Genomic DNA, 25,394 nt, shown 5'->3' with positions numbered 1-25,394 from the left:
TGAGGTGGAGGAACAGCTTTATTTCAAAACATACAAAGCCACACTAATTAAAACAAGTGCAAATAACTGGGATAAAATCACACGGCAAAATGGGAAAGCCACATAGTCACTGTGCACGCAGATAATCCAATTCACAGTAAGCACTTCGGTTTCTTCACATTTCCTGGGAAGGGTTAGAACCGTCCTCGACTCCAATCGCCGTTTTCCCTTAACATACTCGCGTTGGGCAGCTGTTCGCCAAGCAAACTGTAGCCTAATGTGGTACATGAACTCCATTTTTCCACCTTGTATTACTTCACAATATATTCCACCCTTTATTGTCTGTTACTAAAAACATTCTGGAATCTACAAAACCTGTGGCATTTGCTTCGGTTGCAAGATTTGAGAAGTTGCCCGCAGTGTGCTTACTGAAGTGAAAGCATAATCAGGCAAATGCAGTGTTAAATTGACTTTTGCTTGTGTATACGTTATATACTTTGTAAACCTTGTTTCCAGACAATTTTCTTTTTCTCCAGACTGGATGCCTTCATGTGACAAATTATGGTGGAAAAGCAGAGACGTTACTACAATCCAAAATCACGCACCCTGCACCCACATCCCATCACCCTTCTTCTTTATCGGAACATGAAATCACGATTGGTGTTTTTAAATATTGTTTGGATAACTTGGTTGTGCAAATTTTCTGCAATTCATTTCAACATGTCTAACAGTGGGGTCGTACCAATGTATTTCAGCACAGAATGTTTCATACTGCGCTTTCGTAAATCATACAATGTCCACCGATCGACATGTAAGTTTCCAGTGTACATGAATTACATTAAACGGAAATAAGAGCTCATACAATGGCCAAATATGACATTTCAACAAAACAATATACATCGTACTATTACCCTCGTCATTCTTCATTTGATTTAAAAAAGTATGGCAAACGAAAAAAACTACGTGTGAATATATGCGTATTCCATCTCGTTGTTTAAATGACTACAGAACTATGGTTGAGAATGCCTGCAAACCTACACCACACAATCAACATAGGCTAATCACGGAGCCGGCACTCAAGATCAGTCAAATATTATAGTTGTTCCATGCTAAACTGCATCATGTTTAGAATGAAGTGATTATGTGTAATAACTACAAATAGGATTGTTCAATGTGGCTTGTTAGGTGCAGTTTTTTGACGGCAAGTTACACAACAGCACCACAAATGACATGACGCACACAATGTTAACCCCACTCAGCTACAGCCATACCAATCTAACAGTAAAAAGCCACAAACTACTACATACATGCAGGACATCAGATTTTTCCTTCATTTAAAGATGGCAACAACGATTTATCAGCTATAAATTCATTACTGTAGACACATGGCTACATTTCGCTCATACTATAATACGTGAAATTGGCAACTACCCTTTTAAAACTAATTTTCAACTGATTTGCTGACGTGTAAGCGTCAACGAAATATTAACATCTACTAACACGGTTCATGTTTGCTTACCTACTGGATAGTATACTGCCTTAGCTAATAAGTTAAAAGGTTATTATAAATGCACGTTTTTCCACCGGTAGATAACACTTTTTCGATGTTATTGTTCTGCACCCAATACAATGCATTCAAATTTCACACGTACTTTAAGCGTATGTCTGCAACCTATAATGTTGCTTTCCCATACCTGTTTCAATTGTCATCATGTTTCAAAACTTATAAAATAGCAGCAATGAAAGGATGCCATTCCACCTCCGAATAAAACATGCTGCACACGTTTTCTACCATATTTGTGTGAATACCCACAGCCCAAGTAATGCATCCCTGTAAGCGATCTGCAGCCAATGGTATGCATGATATTACAATATGCAAACAAAAATGGCATGTAAGTGAACATCAGAGCAATATACTTTGTGATAGTGCATTAGTGCACAGGGCGTGTCATGTTAGAACGGCTCTTAATGCACTTGATTATCATAGGGTAACTATGCCTTCACAGAACCATATTGTCATGCTATAAATTAAATGTATACACACAACCTTCTCAACCATGTTATTTGCGAATATCGAAAGACCTGTTTACATGGGCCAGACAGATGCCAGCAAGCATCACACCCTGTGAAGATAAAGCAGCCACATCCAACTACTGTGCTAAGCTGCGTGATTGGTGTTGCCTGCAGCATTGAGAAGAATGTGGCCAATAGGCACAACGCTGCAACCAGTTCATTGTCAATGCGCACATGTAAGCAGGCTGCAAAATGGTGCAAATAAATACACTTACATTGTATACCCATCAGCACTGGAAGTTGTGACGTGTAAATATTTCAACACGTGTTGACTACTTATAGCACTTGCTATGCGGCTCAATACTATTCCAATAGACTTCCCTTGCTGTATGGGTTTGCATGAATGTGTGATGGTGTGTGCGTGCATGTGTAAATACTCGTGTTGCTGTGGAACAGATCACAGTCCCTGCTTGGCAAGGGCAGCTGTGACGTCGTCAGCCAGTGTCTCCAGCTGTGGCTCCACCATGTTTATACTGCCGGTGGAAGAGGCGTTGGAGTGGCGACGTTGTGGGGAGCCGCCCATCGAGTCGTTTGCCGACACAGTTATAATCTCGGCACCATGGTCCGTTCGCGCTCGGGCACTCTCGCGGAATTTCAGTTTGTGGCTTTCAATCTGCAAGGATGACGCTTCATATTACGGAGGCAAGGAGAAACGTGCCACATGCAATGAACTAGAGAAATGAAATGGTTTATGAATGGATTGATAAAACATAATGGAAGTGTTCCTATTATTTTCTTGCAAAGTGAGTCACCACTCTGTTTTACGAGCTGTATATTTTGTAAATTGTCAATAGGGTGCACATTTTCATGATAGAAAAGATAGTGCATTTGTAAAGCTGGTTGAAGTTTTTGTTTACCAGGTTTCTCAATGCAATGACATTATTGAGTATACTCTAATATAAGCGCACAACTTTATCTGTGATGAACGCTGCACTTTCCGTCGTTTTCATGCAGGGTCGCTGCAAACTTACGCGCCCCCTGCATGAACGATGGAGGTGCAGGGTCAGACGTTCGATTACGTTGGAATCGATCTGCAGACGGCAGTCTTCTCGCACGGCCAGCTCTATGTCGCCTTATTTCGATCCCGCAATCCCAAACAGGTGAAAGTCCGCATCAAACCGAACCCCCAGCAAGGCCATCTACTTGACGACGAGAGAAAATTAACACGAAATGTCCTTTTCAATATAGTCTTCCAGATGTAAAATTTTTAAGCTTTTAGTGAAGAAATAAAATGATCTAATTCAAAACATAATACAATTCAAAGACGTTCCATTTTAAAACTTCAAAACGGAGCATCGGGTGCTTGCGTGAATGCGTTGTTCGTGTGCAATTTTTTGTGACTTTCCTGGTCGAAGGCCGTAAATGGTTGTGAGGGGGCGCCATCGGCACCCCCGAACAACCCCTACTATTTTAATAATAAAATAAGCATTTTCTAAATATATTTTTCTAATACTTACATTATGTGTGACTCTGCTCTGCCTCAGCATCCTCGGAATACGTGGAGTGAACAATGATTGTTTCAACTACTGTTAACTCTTCATCTTTCATATCCTTTTAAAATAAAAACGTTATTTTGCAAAAGATGAAACAATAGCATGGTAAAAACACAACAAAAATGGGCATGAAAATTGAAAGCTAAATGAAATGTACAACACGAATTTTTAAGTGAAAACAATCGAAAAAAGAAAAGCTCACGTTTATATAAAATAATTTCCAAATTCAAGTTTGATGAGGGTATGCTTTTAAAAATAAAATTGAAAAAAATGTCATTTTTTCAGATGACAGTCCACCATTCAATTTGGAATTCTCCCATATTATTATTTTTATGTATAACCACAGAAAATTTGCTTTGTAATGCGTACAGAACTTTAATCAGAAATTAAGCAAAGTATATATGCAAACATTTTTGATAAAAAAAACTAATTTGTAAGTAAAGACATCCTGGTCAACTAAGGGAGCTGTCCTACCTTCACAACGCCCCCACCAGGCATGTGATCCACATTTTCCATGGAGCCAACCTTCGACTGGGCCTTGTCCTTGAATTCCAGCTTGTGGTTCTCAATAGAAATGTGACCGCCACCTGCAAGAAGAATGAGCCTTCTTATAACCCGTTTCAAATTGCCTAATTCACTGAATAGAAATTACACCAATGTCCTCATAAATTGGAGCACAAACGCTTAGTGTCGACACAAAATTAAACATCACACTGCGTAAAATAGCTGTATAATAACTGCCAAAAGATAATCCTGTGGAGGAAATTAATGTAGAAATTAAGTTATATCCACTCAGATATGTTCTTGCTATGTACTGATCAAAGCCACGTTATCTTTGAAAGCTTCTCTGAACAAAGGCTAGGACTACATATCTACCTGTAGCAAGAAAACTACATTAAGTCAGTAGTATTTTGAAACACTGGTCACCATGTGACTACAATCACAGCAGAACCATCTCTGTGAACAAAAGTTCATGCTTGATTGATGTATTGCTCAGTCACAGGACATAAGGAATAATTTAATATATTCTGTAATTTTCCACTTTTTTGACCCATTAAATTTACAAGAGACAAATACATCAATTAAAAGTTTTATGACAATTCATTTTTTCACACCTTGGTTTCAGGTGTGTTTCAAGAAATCAAGTTAATTTAATTTACATTTCATACAAAGTTATATCTAATTTATTCCATAGCACAGGAATAAAACCAATTCCGAAAACTGTAATATACATTATCTAAATGATTGAAACATATTTCAGCGAATAATTTATTTCTAAGTAAATGTAACTTGACAAATGTATTTGAACTTACAGATGGATAAGATGTAATATCACCAGCACTCACCAGGTTTATGCTTAAGATTATCCTTTGAGCCACATTTGGATGTCACATGACTTAAGTCAATTTTCTTGCTGACAATCTGGACCTAAAGTTTAAACAAAGAATACATTCAGGTTTAAGAACAATCAAATAATACACATAAACATGAATACTTTGAATAACACAGAAATTCAAACACATAAAACAATATCTGCAATACCACACTACAGTACATTCATGGACTTGCAGTATAATACAGAAAAAGTCATTTTAATCATAGCATAGTATCTTAAATGCTTTTACGAGCAAAATGTGCGTTATTCAATACAGAAATGTTAGTTGGGACAGGTGTTAGTTTAATGACAATACAATGGCAGTCCAAACACATTTACAAATATATAAATGGTAACCACATGTATTACCAGCAGAGCATATATTTTGGTAATTATATGCATTACTAGAATACAGATGTAATTGATTAACTATCAAATGATATATGTAATATTTCTCTCAGTGATGTTGTAAAAACGAATTTCCCACACGTCACTGCCACCATCGCTAACAGAACTCAGATGCACTCCCAGACAATCTCGCAAAACAAAATGTTATAATTTCGGTAACTTTCCAATTTACACTTCTGCACTGTATCGTCCCACAGTTTGTGCAGTCCTCTACCTCCCGACCTTGATGTGCGTATGACTCGGTCATTTGAAACCAGCAAATCCAGCCAGATAGGGAATGGTCACAAATAGGCAAGCGTCACTTGGAGGAATTGTACCCTGTTTCCCATTTTCCACAAGATGATTGGAGAAGCCACCACACCCCAGATATCTCTCCAGGAAGGTGGGTGGGATGCAAAGATGGCAGCAACAAGTGTGATAAATGAGTTTTGACATTTTAAGTGATGCAAAAAACAATTTTCCCCTCCGTATCACTGCCACCCTCGTCAATTTGGCGAAACAGTAAAACCTTTCCAGAGCTCTCATCTGGGAGTGAGTGGAGAACCGTCTTCACAACTGTCCTTCCAAAAGTTGCCCCCCTCTGCCATTTCACACCAAATCTTAACATTCTGGCTTCAACTTCCAATAATTGGCCTAAAACACGACCACCGCAGCGGGAAAATGCACCTATGGTGCCAATCACTACAAATACCACCTAAGCAAGTCAGAAGCGTGTGGTTTAGTGAATGCATCCCTACTCTTGCATGTCAATTAGCAATAGCCGGGCATCTGCAATTTGCCACCAAACAGCGATGATTTGAACCACGAATACTTTTGCCGGATATAATGCTGCATACGCCGCATCACTTGTGCCTGTGTCTCCCCTCTGTAGGGGCTGGTGCTATGGCCTCAGGAATAAACAACTTGGCATCTTGAGTGCCACTGTTGAACTGGCAAGGGTGACACTGGGGAAATGTTTCTGCAAATGATGACCACGACACATTAAGCAACAGTAAAACTGACGTCTTATAATTCTTTAAGTAATAATAAGCCACTTTTCACGTCACATAGGTACGTAATGCCAGGACTGACAACAGAGGCACATACATTCCCACCACCAGGGGCGTGTTTGATCTTGTCCTTGGAGCCACATTTTGACACAACATGAGTGACGTCCAAAGGCTTGTTCTCAATCTTGACCTGAAAAGTTAAACAAATTGCGGCATACCTCGAGTGGGCTTCTGTGTTCATGCCTTTATATAAATGCTAACATCACCCACGTAGGTAATACAACTGTACAAAAACAGAAACGCCAAAGCTGAAATTACTGTAACCATTGTCTCTTGATGTTTCAAAAACACAAATAGGTGTAAATTACACAGCCTGTGGGCGCATATGCAAACACCATAAGTATTTCTTGAGGTGTATTGTAGTCCTCTTGTCGTAAGGCACTATGAAAAAAAAATCTGAACAAATTTTACTGACAGGCAGCAGAGATAGAGATATGGAAATCATGGACCAGTTTCATCATCATTAAGACTCATCAGTATATTAGTCACCAATGCTCACTGCCTCTGGAAACCACATATACGGTGTAAATCACACACACACTCCAACCAAATATAAAAAACACATATATGGTGTCCAAATGCAGAATTTGCATTGGCGAGCATGTGACTATACCATGCTGACGAGTCCTAATAATAAAGAAACCAGTCCACAATTTTACACCTCCATATCACTCCTGCCTGTCAATCGCTCACATTTTCTCACATTTCTTTTTAAGGTGACCTAAGACAAGAGGACCAGAATACATTTCTTCAGGAATTGCAGATAGTTTTACATATGCACAGAGGCTTTGTACTTTTCACACATCCCTGTGTGTTGTTTGAAACTCGTTTTCTGGCCTGCACTAGTATTCTGATTTGGGTTTTTCTCGTCTCTGAATGTGCAAAAAAGGTTCTGTAGTGGTGTGGTATTTTAAATTATTCGTTCCCAAACATGCTATCAGAAAAAAAGTACATGGCAAAAAACATCTATGGAGCCATATTTTAAAATACCAAGAGCAGCTTTCCAAAACATGTTAAAGTCTTCAGAAGAACCTCATGTATGGTGAATAATGAGCACATTTATGAAGCATCACATGATCAATTCAAACACTTGTTACACCAGCAACAGAGAATGACACACCTTGCCTCCTTTGGGCTGATGTTTCATGTTGTCGGTGGAACAGATCTTGGATTTGATGTTCTTCAGGTCAGGCATAGGGGCGGTAGTGATGGGGCGCGTCTGTCGCGAGGACCCCGGTGACTTAGGCGGTGTGCGTACAAGAGCCACCATGCGCTTCTCGCCAACGCGGTGTGTAGCAGGCTGTGTGCCCGAACCCCGTGAGCGGCTGCCAGGGGTGCCCCCTGTTTTTGGGGTCCCTGGTGTGGTGGGTGTAGTGATGCCACTCCCCTTATCCTTCTTCTCCTCTTTGTCTCTGTTGAACGTAGGTTTGGCTCGAACAGACATAGCCCCTGTTGGCCAAGACAAGCATTTATACGATGTAGGTTTTCACAGTTGTACCATACAGCTCTCAGATTTATTTTTTGGAAATCAAGCTCCCAGCACACAGAGCAAAATATCAGACAGTCAAACAACACGTGGTACAACCTGAAACCACATCAGTGAGCTACAAGTATTGAAATTTGCTTAACATTATCTTACAGTGCATCCCTTCTCCACAGTAACAAATCAAACTAATATTTATATAAACAGGTCAAGGCAACTAAAGTTCTTCAAAACTATGAGATGCGACTGGTTATTCACCTGTAGCATTCGGGGACCTCTGCTGTATAGAATCGAGTTTCTTCTGGTCAGCCAGCTTGGGATCTGTTTTGAGATATACAGGTACATTATAAGTCTTTAAAAAATCACTGTAACATTAAAATACCATGTAATTTGCAAAATAATAAAGACACTAAATGTATTAGGATGACCAGCAGGATTGACATTGGCTCAATCTATAAGGTGTCTAAGGTACCAATTCCAATTTTTTTCAATAAACTGACAAGCATCTGCCTCTCACTCTTACTTGTGCCCATCTCCCTCTCACTTTCTCTGTCTCTCCCTATTGTGTTTGATGTCTGTGCCCATCCCAGGCTCCGTCCTTCTTTCACTCTCTTGAGTCTCCATCACCCTGTCTGTCTCTCCATCCTAGCTTGCCGTTTCTGTCCATGTTTCACTGTATCACTCGTTTTCTACTCGTCTCCCTCTATCTCTGTGTATCTCCCTCTGTCGCATCTCTCCATCACCATGAGTTTGTGACAGGAGGTTTTTGTCATTTGCAACTCCTATCCACTGTGCTTAACCTTCCTTCCCCACCCTATTCATTCCAGTGGACTGTAGTGGTCACATGGCTACGGTGGGTGACCACCATATTAAGACTTGCATTTAATAATATTTCTTTAATTAGGCAAAATACGGATATTTAAAAAAAATCACATTTAAAGGCAGAGCAAATAGCTTATGTACCCATTCTAAATTTAGTTTCCGTAAAAAAATATGAAAATAGCTATACACTGTTGACCTCACATTATTTATATTCTCTACAAATTATTTAATGATCAACAAACCTACTTGTTTTCAAATATCAATTTTTTTTTTTCTTTTTATAGGACAGCAATCAAGATTATAGGCCACAATAAAACAAGCTGTCACCTTTACAAATGTAATACTGTGGTGTTTGTTATATTTTAAAACAGTTAAAATACAGTATCTCTATACAAACCAAAATAAAAGTTGCAGACGCTAAAATGTCAGTAAAATAGCACGAGGTATTTAACAAGTGCATGTAAAATAGCACGAGGTATTTTACATGCACTTATCATTCCCTTCCTTATTAACGAGGAAACATCACTTTGAACAGTCAATATACAGAATCAGAATATGTCTTTATACTTGAGGAATCCGATGAGTTATAAAGCTATTTTTGTACAGATGTCCAGTCGACAAGTGTAGGATAAGACTGGAGGTGTACCGAAATCCACAGATATTCACTTCTCCACATGACCCACCAGTTCTTTTTGGGATGCCAGAACTGGGAGCCTTGGACTTGAGTTCAGCTGGTTCGGTCTTTGGTTTCACAGCACTGGGTGGGGATGAGGATGGCTTGGCAGCAGATGGGTCTGAACACGTGGCTGGACTCTTCAGTGGGCTTTTGAGGTCTACAACCTGTCCACATATTAGTTTTATATTAAAACAAGTTCTTTATTAAAATATACGTGGTAGAGTATTATGTATATGTTAATGATAAAAAGACAAAACATAATTTCTAACATTTTCTAAAAACCAAACGTGATAAAAACATTAGAGCACTCATAATATGTATTCATAATGTTTAAAAATTGCAACTGCTGCTCAAGACTAATAACTGTAGTAAAATAGTATGCATTTTCATCCATGATTGGTTTCTAAATAGAATAAAAAGTTAAACATATAAATGTAAAAATGATATCCGTATCAAATGTACCCAAATAGTAAAAAGAGCATTAATACTAAAAACTCTTTTTTCACAAACTCTGTACTCAAGAGGATAATACAAACTATGTGTAGTCACTTTGTCACAAATGTTCCTATTAATAATGTGGTGGCCCATGCCTTGGTTTTAGCATATTTAATGTGATTTCAGCTTTTTTTCCTTACCTTAGTGTGAACTTTGATGCTGGCAGATGTAGGTCTAATGGCTACAGATGTATTTCTTGTGAAAGTGGTTGAAAGTTTAGAAAAGGTGGCAGCTCTAGGACTTGCACCTAAATCTCTTCTAAATTCAGGTGCAGTGCCGGGTCTAGTCCTTTCAGATTGGCTCGCTAGATGAGTTGCAGTAAATACTTTAGATTTGTAGCTTGAAATATTTTTCACATCTGCAGGTTTATTAAGGGGCACTTTTCCAGGTGTACTACCTATCGACTCACGCTTTTCAGTGGTTTTTATCACGGACTCTGCCGAATCAAACACTTGTTTTGGCCTACTTTTGTTAGAATTCGTTTTTGAAGGTCCCAACTTTTGTCTATCAGGTGTAACACTGGGAGTATTTTTCATAAGAGATATAGTCGGCTCTGCATTTTCAGTTGAATCCAATGTTTTTGCTGGAGTTTTAGTGGATGCAACATTTGCTGAGAATCGTGGCCTTATAGATGTCTTATCTCTTGAACTGGGGATCAGTTTTTTACTACTGGTGGGTGTTTCTGACACTTTTGAACTTGCTAATGTCTGAGAAGATTTACTGTCCAACTGGGTGATTGGCAATTTTGATGAATAAAATAAGGTGGAGCAATTTCTGGATGTTTTGTTTGATGCTAAAGAACCTTTGAGATACTTTCTTGGTTTGACTAAATCTATACTTGCAAGAGGAGCAGAGGTCTTTGCTACTGTTGTCTTGACAGGAAAGTAAACCAAAAAACATGCAAAAAATGAAAGTAATCACTGTCATTAAAACAACAAAATACAAAAATGAAATTAACAGCAAAAATTATAATTTAAACTAATACTATTCAAAGTAAACAACATTGTACATAAAAGAAAACAACACGAGATGTGGGCTTTAATTTTACGTTTTCCCTAACAAGTTGTGAATCTGAGCCTTTAAATAATGAATGTAAACGTTTACACGATATGCAATGTGCAGCATCTGGAAATATTAACGGCTGAATTTTTTGTTAAATATACATCTATATTATGTGGACATTATCAAGTAATGTGTTGTAATATGTGCATAAAATAGTATGATTTGCACTGAATATGATATTCAAACTTAAAAAATGTATATGTAAGTAGAAATGGATTGGTGGTGGGCAGTTTATCATCAGTTAGCATGAACCATTGGATGTGGCTAAAGATCCCTGCTTTAATAATAAATGAATATATTGATAATGCTTTCTACAAGCGCAGATATTGTTGTTATACCTTCTCTGTTTCGGAACAACTCAAGGCTGGCTCCTCAATGGATGCATCTTTAGAAACCACTTCACTTTGAGCTCTGCTCTCTGTGGGGAACAACAATGCATTTTTAAACGTTTTTTTTTCTTTATACACTTGAGGAACATACGTGAGGATTTATTGACGAATATATCAAGTAAATTTAAACACCGGATCCATTAATCTGACGATATCAGCAAGCACCTCAGACCTTTTTCTAGCGGTGATGGATCTTCAGGGCTCCCTGCATCATCCTTGGTGTAGGCCTCGACAGCGTGCTCTGCTGCTATACGAGTGGGAAAAACCTGCACACTTTCTAATTTATCTTGCAGCTCCTTTTCTTCTGCTTTTATGGATGAGCTAGTGGCAAATGTGTCTGATGAACACCATAAAAGGGTCATAGGAAAAAAACACCAACATTCAGGAATCACAATGAGCTTACGAGAATGCACAAAACAATGGTCAAGTATAAAATGAGTACACAGTGAAAGGAAACAAATTAAACCACCACATACAATGCGGTGGTTGTACATATGGAATGAAAACATTCAATAGAAAGCTTGCCCCGGGCAATTTTAATCGAAGATACCTCAGAATAAAAACGATTATATTTTAAAAACAAAGTCCCTTTGCTGCAGAGAGCATGACTGGTATATTTCAAAAGGACACACCTTCTTGCCACACATGGGACAGCTGTTCAGGACTCTCCACTTCCCCCAAGAGCTCAGCTTCCTTAAGTGGCTGTCCTGCCTGAACAGTCTCCAAAAGAACCGCCTCTATGTGTTCTTCTGGGCTCAGTTGCACACCTAGCTCAGTGCTTGGGCTGCTGACAGACACGTCTACATGGGCACACGAGTGGTGGACCATGAGGACCACGTGACAGTGCAAACACCCACAATGCATTAAAATTAAATCTTAGTCAATTAATATGCAACGCACATACCAGCACCTTCGTGCATTACCGTATTTGGGAGAAAAAAAAACATGGCAATGCAAACTATGGCAGCGCAAGGGACAGAAATGGCATGCAGAGGTCTTTATTCAGCAGTGGAGACAATGGCTGATGATGCTGATGCCACGAAAAGATGCTGAAAATACATTATTAATGAAAAGGCATCATTCTTGAATTAAATATGGTGAGCTTTCTATATGTTTTGACGTTATGTTTTTTTTTTCAGAAACAATCTTGGCTAAGCCAAACACCAGGTTGGATTTTACCTACATTTTAAATTTGCACACTGACCTCCAACATCTCTACATTTATACATATGGATGCCATATACGGTCATCGTTTAAACTCGTGAATAAAAATAAGGAACATGAATGTGCCAAGATTTAATCACAATATTACTTGATAATGAGGAAGTTCTGATGAGAAAAAAAACACACTTGCATAGGACCTATCTAATGACTGTACAAGTAAACATGTTAGAAAATATTTTTTGAAATGTTAGATCTAAGATTAGAAAAACAGTTAAGAAGCAATGCCACAATCCGACATAAATGCCAGGGTTTTCAGGATGTAATTTTTAGCTAAGAAAATGCTTTATTTTCTTGGCCACGTCCTTTATGCTTCCAAGTGAGAGCATTGAAAGATGGGTTTAAGCTGGTGCATGTGTGCTGAAAAGTTAATTTAGCAGTATTTTATTGCTACACACACAAGTCAACGCATGTGCAAGAGTGAGGTCAAGGTTTTCAACGTTAAAATATAAACCAATGGTAAACAATCTTGATTTGAAGCTTTCGTGACTGCAGGAATCCATACTCTTTCGTTCTTTTGGTAAAGTCACGTAGGTAGAAAAGTCTATATATAAAGACTTGTTTCAGCAGCCTGTTTCTCTCTCCCACCTGAAGACGATTTCTCGTGTGGCGATCGAAACGTCGTGATCTATTATATTTTCTACCTACGTGACTTTACCGAAAGAACCAAAGAGTGATGGTAAACATTCGACTTTTATTAAGCACACAAATTGACTGAAATAGGAAGCATACAATACCTGCATAAAACTTAATTAACTTGGTAAATACACTATATATGATCCTTATGGCGGTACCCCGGGGTACAAAACAATACAAAATGGCCAAGGCAATTTAATATTTTATTTCTGGGATACTATTCTTTCCAGGGGTGTACTTAACTCTGCGACTGGGGTACCAATCAATCCGAAATGAGTGCTACTCCGCGATTTCGAAACGCTAAATATTAGCATAAAAAATTCGTTATCGAAAAATTATACTATTAATAGTGCATCGTGTACAGCTCGTCGAGATGCCTCGATTACCACATCGCCGACCATCAACAGACTAAAAATGATTGCATCACGGACATTATGCGAGAACCGGGATACTATGGTACCCCGGGGTACCGCCATAAGGTTCATATGTCTTGAGGAAACTGCAGTTCGATCTAGATTCCTGTAGAGGATCAACCTTGCTAATATAACATCTGAAATAAGTGGGTGATTTATATTCGAGGGTAAATGAGATTGAGGTCAAACTAAATATTAAAGACTGCTTGAGTGGTAACAATTGCAAAATGAAATGACAACATAGTCCCCAACTTAACATCCATCATACTATCTGATAATTTAATGTGAAAGGTAAACCTATTTATTTGTGTGTATATGTATGATATATTTGCAGGCAGGTGATTCCAATACTGGCTGATACTGTTATATCATTCTTCATCTCAAGAGGTGAAAAGGCCAGAGTGGAGTATACATATAAAAAATAACACACCAGCATGCAGTTCATTTCACAAACATCTCGACTCACGTTAGCAAATAAATAAGTGATTTTTTTTAATGATATTAGTTTGATCTTGACCAAACATTAGATCAAAATTATATTGCCGATCTAGAGTGTGGATCATCAATACGAAAAAAGGAACACGCCCTTTTGCACAATGGGCATACCATGCATTGATATCTTGTCTTCAGCAAAATTCACCATGTGGTTATTACAATTAAGGGATTGACAATGTGGTTGCATTGAAATAAACATTTCAAAAGCCACATTTATATATTTTGCAGTGAAATGATCAATGTTGCAAAAAATTATGCAATTCCTTTTATTACATGCAACCTTACAGAAAACAAATAAACATGGCTGAATATTGCTTTCACGTTTGAGTAAAAATCCTTTTTTAGAAATGCATTGCTAGAAAGCACACAAATAATACATGCGTTTTATGCAAAAAATATTACATTAACTACAATTAAAAAAAATCAGCATATAAGAGATACAAATAAAATTTAGAACCTATATAATTCTGCAGCCGAACAAAAATCAACGGTCCAGCTCTTGCTTACCGTCTATCTGCCCGGCAGCTGGGAGGTTCAGGGGAGGAGACAGTGGTGGTGATGGTGGCAGGTGGACCGGCACTGTCGTGGCTGGGTGGGAAACAAAAAGAGAAAAAAATGGTGAGCGTCCCCAATTTATCTGCGGAACAATACAGCCGAGGTGGTGCTGCTGCTTCACCCCGGCGTGGATCCATCCACTGGACTATTTTATATAAAATGCCACTACAGCAGTCTCCAATCGTCACACAATAAACGTAGCAGGCATATAATTCCACGTAGTCGGCTTAATGCTAAATCTGTAGGAATAAAACATAAATATTTGCAGGATATCTTGTCATGTCATGTTTGGAGTTAATCTCCATTTTGGAGTAATCAAATCGGCACAATGAATGTCAAACTACCAGGTTGTATTATTAGCCATCGATGATGGGTGGATCTTCCATTGACATTTTATACGTGACTCTTTGGATCAGATTTAAAAAATTGTGCAGGACTAAAAACGTAATAAAAAAAAATACTATTTTACAGGTTAAAACTGGATGTAACTGGAGGAAAAGAAACAGTGAAATGAATTATAAATGTAAATTGAAAGTAGCGCATACAAATAAAATGGCTGAATTATTTGATTCAGAGATGGCATCACTGACCTAATTCATACAATCAGCATTTTGCTGATGTGCAGAATAACCAAATGCAACAGTTAAATCATTATATTTTTTATGATCGTCGTACTAATAAAATGTAATTGATTTGTCTACATGAATAAATCAACTACAGATTATTTGCAATGTATATGGAGCAGGTGGCCTATAATTCACACATACCAACATGGTACTCTACATAAACTAGGTTGATGTGTCATGTGCCTCAATTTTGAAAAAACTCCAGTCAGCACCACAGCTTGACACAAACCGAGAAGCACAAAGCCTGCACACTAGGGACCCATGAAGCCAATTCCATAAAAAAAACCCAGCAGGATGGTCACCAATGGGGTTTGCAGACAGCCGTAATGTCGAGTGAGGTCAGTCTGGTTCAGGGTGGGCCCACGTGATCTGTCTACAAGCTCTCTGGTTTTTAACACATTGCTATGGCAACAGCAGCTCCACTGTAGAATAAAGCAGCCTCCCCAGCAAACTGGAGCGCTTGGCAGAGCAGCAAGGGAGCCGGTAATGAATGCACGCTCACGTCAGCTGCAGCCTCAAGGAGGTTACTCTGAGCAAAAGTACAGTATGCATGCAACGACTGCCCTATATTTGAACAATTTGCAAAAAAAAACATTTTTGTGCATTGTTTATCTTTAAAAAATATAAGCTTTTACCAGCTACATTTTATTCTCAGTATGCATGTAATGTTGTGTAAATGGACTGATAAAAGGATGGAGAAATGATGTAATGGTTCACTCACTGCATTACGAACCCGGAAACCCAAGTTAAATTTCATGCCCGGGCTAACATAAAAGGCGAAATGTATCTGAACCTTCACCTACCCGTACTGACCAGCATAGGTGAAGCATGGTCAAACAACACGGCATTCATGACTGACACGGCCTGGGAAAGCCTTCATCTAGCAGTGGATTGACAGAGCTGTACATTTTACATTATAAAAGCTCCTTAAACTTAGAAATATCTAGACCTGTACAGAACATATTTTGCTTTTACAATAGGCCATATACAAATCTGAGTTTGATAACATGTTAAAATATATAGTAAATTAACGGAATACAGGTTTCCCTAGCTTTGTAAATCTGAGTCTGTAAATTTGTGGATATCTGTGTAAGCCTATAGGTCTCTATGGGAGCATATGGGTCTCTATGGGAGTAGTTTTTCCTCGCTTTATGCGGGTTTGTTCTGTGCGATTTCGCATACACGCGGACAACCTATTTCGATGGAAAATTCGCTCTATGCATAATATAGGTTTTTGGGTCCGATCACGTTATTTATAAATGTGTCGTAACCATCCACCACCCGACACGGCCAAACAGTAAAAAATGTGTCACGTTTTCAAAGGACAAATTAATTGACTTTTTTAGCCCACCGGTGTGCTGAAGAGAGAATCAACAGCATTTTAAAATTTGAGTACGACGTTTCGCTGATAATTACAATCAGCTTCATCGGGCAAGAATGGAGCTCTCCTGTTGCTTCCGGTCTTAAATAGAGCAGCATCAGGGTGATGTCATCATTTAATTCAATTCAATCTGGTGCAGTGATTCGAGGCAAGGAGGGTAATCATTCAATTGTTATTCATTGGTATTTGTTTCCCTTATAAGGAATTGTAATTGTATTTATTTGATAATACGCTTCCAGGCCGCACTGTTGAAATTTTAAAATGCTGTTGATTCTCTCTTCAGCACACCAGTGGGCTAAAGAAGTCAATTAATTTGTCCTTTGAAAACGTGAAATTTTTTACTGTTTGGCCGTGTCGGGTGGTGGAGGGTTACGACACATTTATAAATAACGCTATCTGACCCAAAAACCTATATTATGAATATTGGTCGCGAAAGCCTACGTGTTAAATCGCTCTATGCGGTTTGAATTCACTCATAAGCTCTGCGGTAGGACGTGGGACAATAGTGTGTGCATACTGTAGGCCCTCCTCGTGGGATTTTGCTTTGTGTACCCCTTTTTTGGAACACATCTACCGCATAAAACCTGTGGTCCAATCAAATCATGACTCAATACAAACAAAAGCATTTAAACAGTCAACGAAGTGCACGTAAGTGCTGTATTACCCAACAATAGAAAGTGCATAATTTTACATTATAAATAATATGAATTAGGTTATTTCTGTTATGTGAAGTTTAAAATTGATGCTTCGCTTGAGTCAAATCAAATCATTTACAGTACTGCAAAATGTAGGCCAAGCCTACCGTAGTTATCAAACGCAATTATCTGTTGCCTGATAGAATCCCTGTTAGCATCAATGTGCAGCGCTCTGTGTAGGTGTAATTTATTTTGTGGAAATCAAATATTGTGGCCGTACACATTTAACAGCCTCCCCATGATCAATGTCATTTTTGTAGACGTTTAATAACTACTAGCTATACCACATGACAGCAGCAATTATATGATGCAATGTTTAACGAGTAACATATGCAGCAAACCAGGACCAAGAAATGATCTGGCCAACACTGCACAAACCTTGGTTCTCCATTTTTAATGGAGTTACTGCGTTAACTGAAGATAGGCTTCCCTCAACCCCATTTTGTTTAACATTTGGTAAGCTGTGCCCATTTTCATGGACGGGACTCTTCTCTGTCTCTGGCATGGACTTGTTCTCTTGTGCTTCAGGTGTGCCAACAGCGTGCTCCTTGGCTCCAGAGACATTGTGTGGCGACAGAAGAATGCCTCCCTCTGGTGCAAGCCCCAGTGGTGAGGCTCCTGGGCTGCTGTCCATGGGTTTCTGATGCATGTGCTGCAGCTGCTGCCAGTCTCCGTCTTCAGCCATGTCACCGAATGATTTCTGCTCTGCCTACTGAAGCCAAAACAAAAAAATCTGGTTAAAAAAAGAAGCATATAGTTTAACATCATTTGGATAAAGTAAAAAAATACAATGGCAGTCTTTATTCCAAAAATATATCAGGTCTAATGTGGATACCTTAAAAACACAAGATAAGTCATACACAATAAATAAGCAACTTATTTGTGGGCCCACATTAAAACTACTGTACTAGAATATGAAAATGTAATAGAAGTATACCTAAAGTTTTACAAGATGTGAAACATTTAGTTGAAAAGCAATTCACTTAAATTATATCAATGTAAGTGGCATATACAACATATTGGATGGAAAATATGCAAGTGATGAACTCTTTTAACCTGTGCTTTTCGTTATAACTAATGCAGCGACTCAATTAGCCTAAAACATTTTCTCATGGGAGCTCTGTCCGCTGTATGTATGGTAGATTTATCAACCTCTCACATTGAGGATCAATCAGCTCCACCATCTGCAAGGACAGCCAAATATCCCAGAAAGGCTGGCAACAGTAAGTAGGCTGCATAGTAATAGGCGGGCCATTGTTATCTTAATCTTTCTTACAATTAAGATACTTAGTAAATTGGTGCAGCTGTGTTAAACATAATTTACTGACATGGATGTATTTTTTTACAGATAAGGGAAACTATCAATTACATTAGGTTGCTAAATCAACTAAAGGCATAAAGGTAATGTTGGCTTTATGAGGGGCGTTTTCCACTTTAGATTTCATCAAGGGCATTTCTAAACCTTTTCTTTTTAATTTAAGCTATTAAAATTAGTGTTTAAAAAAAATATATATTTGAATACTCTTCCTGCAGATGTTGGAAATAAACTGTTAAATGTCGGTCAGACACAATGACAGTTCATGCTTATCTATGCATGGGCCCTTCGGGTTAATTGTTCTCCGAACTGTAAATCTACACCCACCATTCAACTCCAGCATATTTTATCATCTGACCTCTTCAACATATACCTAAACTTTATTATGAACCTGTATTTGCTGATAACACTGTGACAAAATATATTGATGAAATATGCGTACAATTCAACTAAATGAAATGTAAAGTGTATTCAAAAAACATGTTCTTTAAAATCACATACATTTTGTACAACCACGGAACTAAGAGTCGATCTGCAAGGTTACATGTAGTAAGGTAAAGTGGGGGTACTACCATTGATTTAAAAAGTCTGGCGAGCATGGAAGAATAGGTCACAATACCCCCGAGTGGGGTTCTCTACCACTTCCTACAGTGGAATGAGCAAGCAATTGCAGGGCTGCACCTTTACCTTTTACAGTACTGACATGAATATATATCCACTTCCTGGATCTCTTCAATATCTATAAGATAGATTCATGACTAAATATTATATAAATGTTATACTGATAGGAACCTCCTGGTTACACCAGCCCACAGGGGATTATTTTGTCCGTCTGTCCTGCATCCAAAAATGGGAGGGGTGGGGCTGGGTGGGGAGGGTGGGGCTGGGTGGTGTGGGGCTGGGTGGGGGGGGCTGGTCACCCCGTGGTGACCTGATAAAATTCAACGTTTAACCTACTCACGCCGGCTTGTGCCCGCCCTCACAGTCGGCCATATTTGCGGAATACACCACGCCGCCGTTGACCCTGCCCATTGACCGAGCAACCCAACGTTCCTACCAGCTCCCTCCGCAGGAATGTGTTATACAATGTTAGTGGCATTGATCCCTGCGGTTGCACCGGATTCAAGAGCTGAATGGCTCACAGGAATATACCAAATAAATGAAACTGAAATGAAACTGAAAATGACATTCCATAACCCAATGTATTTTACTTAGTAAAAATTCATGTTCTCATAGCACAATTAGTAGATGTAATGTGGCTACAGCTTATAAATAACACAGCTTAGTGTTGCCATCTTAAACTACACACAACATTCAAGTAAAGTGGTGCATCAATACTTGCACTTGTTAAAATCTATTAACAACCAATCCGACGACTTCATGCAATGCCTACTTGTCTTGATTCAGGACTGATCCGACAGATATTTGTACGGGGGTGTGTTATCAAACATGAAGTGACTTTTTCTTGAATGCACTGTACCAAAGTTACTATAGGGCGAATATATTAATAATTACATTGTGATGAGTGTTAAATGTAACAAAATACCATGATAGACAATGCATCAAGTAAAGTTTCACACTTTGCTTTGTATTATGTTGCACCCCCAGCTCATTATATTTACCTGAACTTCAGCGTGACATTTGTGCACAATACTTTACTGTATTTTATTTTGGACATTTCTTAAATAAACGTCACTTCAAAAGTACACTCTACAATCTTAAGTCTAATCTTAAGTCCCATGCTCTGTGTATACGTAGATAAGCTGCACAACATGAACATATATTCCCAAATCAAATGTGTTAAGAGTTTTTAAATACATTTTACAGCAGTTATCAAATAAAGACATAAATACTTATAACTTCAAGTAATAAAATTACGAAAGCGCTGCTGAGTTGCACAAAAGGCTAGAACTGTGGGACTTTGGAAAATGGAGGTTTCCAAACTATGACCTGAAATATGGCATTTTCAGAATATAGACTGCATATAGTCGATACAAAATGACGTTATAAGGCACGGCATGGAGATTTAGATATGGGCATTCGTGAAGCAGGTTGCCCCTGATAAAATTAACCACTTCCCATATAGGAAATGCATATACAATTAGTGGGACATTTCATACTGCTGTTATGCAAAGGAAAAAACCAGACATGGTCTGCACTTAGTGTAATTTAATAATCAAGTCGTGTTCTTATGTAAGATTCAAATATTCCGTGTTTAGTTCACTGCCTTTACATTTTATTCACTCTATTAGGTCCTTTCTTTGTTAGACCTGATTGCACTAACAATATGCAAAACAAGATGGATTTATTTCACTTTTACAGCATTATAATATAAACGTTTGAGACATGTACACAACACATGAACAGGCAACAGAAAATATGCTGGAAACTAATGGGAAATGCCTTTTTCATGAACAAAACAAATGACACGAGTTTTGTAGACTTGTCCAGTGGGTTTGTTTGACCTGTTATACAGTAATGTAATAATTCCACGTGAAAATACGTGTAAAGGTGTGAAATAAAAACGTTATTATGCACGTGTACACCTCACTCTGCCTCTTGTGTTGTTGATAGCAGCTTCCCGTTTTTTGCGGTAAACTGTCGTCCCGCACAAACGTGCACAGATACAGTAAGGCAGACAATCTTACACATAGTCAACATTTTACTCCAGGAAGGACATAACTCGATTATGTACAGCAAACAAAACTGATGCGCATGTTAGCACTGCTTGGAATTATTACCAAATTATTACGCTATTAGGTTTTAAGCAAAATACATGAAAGTTGAATTTAGGAGGAAATCTGTCACAGTTGTCCACATAAAATATGGTTATCAACAGCTGTACAGTAATTAACGGAGTATACACCATATGCACAAAATGCTGCTGTGGTGTAACAAATTAGCACATTGGGCTTACAAGGTTGCCAGTTTTATTCTATCTCCTGGTGGGGCAGTAGAAACCATGGGCACATTTCTTAAATGTACCACAGTTGGTAGATTGCCTGGTCGTGTGTGGTGGGATAAATTGTGGGTACTTCCACCTTTTCCCAAGATGTCTAGCTAGGGTGGAACAGTAATCCAAATGCCCTGTAGAGGGGATATTGAGCTCCAGCTAGTGGAGGCCCTTCCACCAGAAGTGGTCAGCAAGCAGTTGCAGAGCTACACTTTAAGCTTTACATAGGCTGTCATTTTGCTGATGAGACCACTGCAAAACTCATCTTGCAGACACCAGTTATGTTGTGACTGGATGTTTCAATGTGGATAAAAACTGTCTCAAAAATAAAAACAATTAAAATCCGATTTTATCATTGCATATTCATAGCAAGATGGCAATTTGGTGATTTTCAGATACTACATTGGTGTTCCAAATGTTTTTTCCCTGACGGTTTCAACAAATCCATTAATGAGCAATTATGCCCAAACAGATCCAAATACATTTCCTCAATATAATTAGTTCAGAGATGTTTCAGTCTGGGTTATAATGAAGACTTGCATACGAATTGTACAGCTGGCCAATTAGGAAAACTAATATTTTGAAATACAATTTTTCAATATGACCTTCACTCCTGCCATGTGAACAAAGATAAATCCACCTTATATAACAAGCAACAATTCTGTTTATAAATGAAACCATTTTTAAAACCTGCCGGTTAAAGCCAAATTGATTCAACAAATAGCGATGTAACAACATACCTCTTTAGCTGGCTTAACACAATTTATGTCTCGAATCTAACCTTATATATTCATTGGTGTGTAATCCAGTGTTTGATTATGAAACAAGGCTATGTTTTTCCTTTAAAACATAAATACCACTTATTTAAGAGAATGTACATCTTGGCAAAGCATAAATAAAATTAGCTTATTATATAGATAACATTTAGTGAGCCAATTTAATATTAATGGCAATAATGCAGTTCCTTAGCGAATGTTATGGCTGAATCACTTTAGACATTAGGACATGCCAAAACGCTTTCATAGTCAATACACAATGGCATAGAATGCACAATATTAAATCTGAGTCAAATATTAATCACGTGAAGATAATCTACAACGGGGAATATACTGGATGTGCAAATCGGTGACAGCACCCATAATCACACCACATATATAAGCAAAAAGATCGTGAACAAATACAAATCTGAAGTAATGCCAATCCAGGATGACGGGGCACCACAAGAAAAAACACATTTCTGCGGAGGGAGCTGGTAGGAACTTTGGGTTGCTCGGTCAATGGCCAGGGTCAATGGCGGCGTGGTGTATTCCGCAAATATGCCCGACTGTGAGGGCGGGCACAAGCCGGCCCCGCCCCACCCTCCCCACCCAGCCCCTCAACACCCAGCCCCTACCCACCCAGCCCCTCCCCACTCTCCCCTCTCCACCCAGCCCCACCCCTCCCATTTTTGGATGCACGACGGACGGACACAATAATCCCCTGTGGGCTGGTATAACCAGGAGGTTCCTACCAGTATAATTGTTGCGTCATCTCACGGACCTGAAAAGAATAGGCATTTAAAACTCTGCAAGTACATTAATCTAGATAAGCAAGTGAGATTGTGCTTGTACAGGAAGGAAATGGATTGTGAATTAAGCAGTATAGGGGGACAACAACTTAGACTTAAAGTGTGAGGCTAAGTGGACATCAGTGCCTCATCTAGATAGAAGCAAGACCTGATCTATAATAGATAAGACAACAATAAAGAAGAGAGCACAGGATAGCTCAAGCTGAGTGGTTTGAGACAAATTATTCATTATAGAAAATGGAATTTAATCTGCAAATTGCAAAACAAAAAAGCACGTGTCCCTGCAATGAAATTGAATAAAGTGCAATGCCAAGACATTTATGACATTAGTTGCTCACAAAGGGAGTCACAGTGGAACCCTATCAATCATGGAACAGTGGTTTGCATCGTGTATGTTGATTAACTACAGAATGATGTACCCGCACAAACAAAAGAAGCTGCGTCACGGTTGTCCAATTAATACCTAGTAATTGAAGGCGTGATACGTGACACTAAAATAGTCCATTATACATGTTTAATCACACGTACCGTTATGTAACACAACATATTACCATAAACCAATTAAAAAAAAAATTACAACACAGTAATAAGTGGACTGTATAACAATTGCCATCATCTACTCAGGAATGCGTCAACTCAGTCTCAAGACCTTTTCAGGAAGGCCCTGTATTGGCCAGCTCCTTTGTAACAAAGCCCGGAGAAAACCCACGAATATGAGGGGGAAACACCACTTTGATCATCCTTGGCCGGAAATCAAATTCGGATTCAAAGGTCGCCGGGTGAATGGCACAGATTTCGCAGTGCGCTAACCACTGCACCACCATTCCATCATAATTTGATCATTGAGATAATTCACCATTTAGGTATACAAGCGGTCGTTTCTACCGGTAAGTATCCATAACCGCCAATATATATTATTTTATCGTTACTTTACTTGCCATCTTGGGTATCCATAAAAAGCTTATCCCGAATGTACCGTGACTGACATCTGCCATCGGGCACTTTGGGGACACGGGCTGACGGATCACACAAATCTGTTCAAACACCCAAACCCACTGGGCTTCGCAGCTCGGTATGCGGCAGTACAGCAAGTGGGTTGTGAATCTTTGCACGGAGCATCACGTTTCTATCCAATCTTGAGCGTGAAAAATGGCCAAATATTCCAAAATGTTGTTAAACTCAGGATTCCTGAATAAACAAACATTATAAGAAACATCCACATGCTTAGTTCAAAATGCTACGACAGCACATCGATGCTCAAATGTATTCTAAACATGCAATTTGTCTTGATTTTATTTTATTTAACTCGAATAAATTAGTGTATTTGTACACGAATGCCTCTTGCCCAATGCGCCCTCTGCATTTAACCCGCCAAGACCCATTTATGAACAATCGCAAATGCAAATTCACACGAAGCTCGCCAAACTCGGCGTGAATTGTGTGCATAATTTTACGACATTTGTTGGGTTACCCATCAGTGTAAACAAAAGCCCGTAAATTGAGTTGTACAAATTATAACCGCTACAAAAAAGCGCTCCATAGAGACGCACCTCCCAGGCACCGCCCTAACATTTCCTAGAGCGCATAGGCAACCCGCACCTCCATACGCGCCTCCCATTGGCTCGCAGCCCCTCACGTGATGCAACCCCACCCAATGGGGACGAAGCAACGACTTAAGTGCGCTATGAAATTCAATTTCTGTTGAGGCTCCTTCAAAATTACTGCAAAATCCAACATGAGGCGATCATTAATCGTCGTCACGCAAATTACACAAAAATCCAACAACAACAAAAAAAACACCCAGCAAACAACTCAACGCGATAGCTGCAAACGTTGCTCAGCGATACGGTTGCACGCGCCTTTATCCGGAATAATAAAACAAACTTAATATTGTAAAATAAATTAACCGCGCTCGACGCACCTGCTGCTGCTGCCGCCGCCGCCGCTTTGCCTCGCAAAGTGCGCGAGGGGAGTCGCAGCCTCGCGCCGCGCTCACGTGACCCGGGGAAAGGGGGGGGGGATTGGGTAGGGGGGAAGGGGAATAGGGGAGGGGTGGAGTCGGGGACGAGGGGGAGAATGGACGAGGGGGATAATGGTGGAGGGGGGGAATGGGGGATGATCTAGGGGGGATGGGGGGGTGAATCGGGGACAAGGGGGAGAATGGGGGAGGGAAAGAATGGGGGAGGGGGGGAATGGGGGAGGGGGGAATGATGTAGGGGGGATGGGGTGATGG

The 25,394-nt window shown here is 39.2% G+C and overlaps 1 protein-coding gene across 8 annotated transcripts; it reads right to left on the bottom strand.

Moving 5' to 3' along the window:
• LOC144726257 (microtubule-associated protein tau-like) lies at positions 1-25,186 on the bottom strand. 8 transcript variants are annotated; one of them, XR_013587259.1, is made up of 16 exons: positions 25,083-25,185; positions 17,705-18,038; positions 14,577-14,657; positions 11,937-12,104; positions 11,477-11,641; positions 11,254-11,333; positions 9,994-10,725; positions 9,366-9,522; positions 8,119-8,181; positions 7,498-7,826; positions 6,415-6,507; positions 4,892-4,973; positions 4,020-4,132; positions 3,510-3,603; positions 3,024-3,191; positions 2,577-2,665 (listed from the first exon to the last, which is right to left on the bottom strand). XR_013587259.1 is itself a non-coding variant. In XM_078604824.1 (15 exons), exons 2-14 carry the CDS (start codon positions 18,009-18,011, stop codon positions 3,511-3,513), a joined length of 2,463 nt encoding a protein of 820 aa, XP_078460950.1. In that variant the 5' UTR covers positions 18,012-18,038; positions 25,083-25,185; the 3' UTR covers positions 2,532-2,665; position 3,510. The 8 variants fall into 8 exon arrangements, 7 of the variants coding, with proteins under 7 accessions (XP_078460933.1, XP_078460968.1, XP_078460941.1 ...); XM_078604824.1 differs by lacking the exon at positions 3,024-3,191 and having other exon boundaries at positions 2,532-2,665; XM_078604807.1 differs by lacking the exons at positions 3,024-3,191; positions 3,510-3,603 and having other exon boundaries at positions 1-2,665.
• Between the last annotated feature and the right edge of the window lie 208 nt (positions 25,187-25,394).

The sequence above is a fragment of the Lampetra planeri genome, chromosome 2 (assembly GCF_965212315.1).
Source record: "Lampetra planeri chromosome 2, kcLamPlan1.2.h2, whole genome shotgun sequence".
In the NCBI taxonomy this organism is placed as follows: domain Eukaryota; kingdom Metazoa; phylum Chordata; class Hyperoartia; order Petromyzontiformes; family Petromyzontidae; genus Lampetra; species Lampetra planeri.
Note: the sequence above shows the minus strand (reverse complement) of the source record. Positions and strands in the feature narration are given on the sequence as shown.

Coding starts and splice junctions, on each gene's coding strand:
- LOC144726257 (XM_078604807.1), bottom strand. CDS start 18,011: ATGGCTGAAGACGGAGACTGGCAGCAGCTGCAGCACATGCATCAGAAA. Junction 11,334..11,476: donor TCCATCACCGCTAGAAAAAG/GTCTGAGGTGCT, acceptor TGTTCCCCACAG/AGAGCAGAGCTCAAAGTGAA. Junction 8,182..9,365: donor TGGCATCCCAAAAAGAACTG/GTGGGTCATGTG, acceptor ATCTCAAAACAG/ATCCCAAGCTGGCTGACCAG.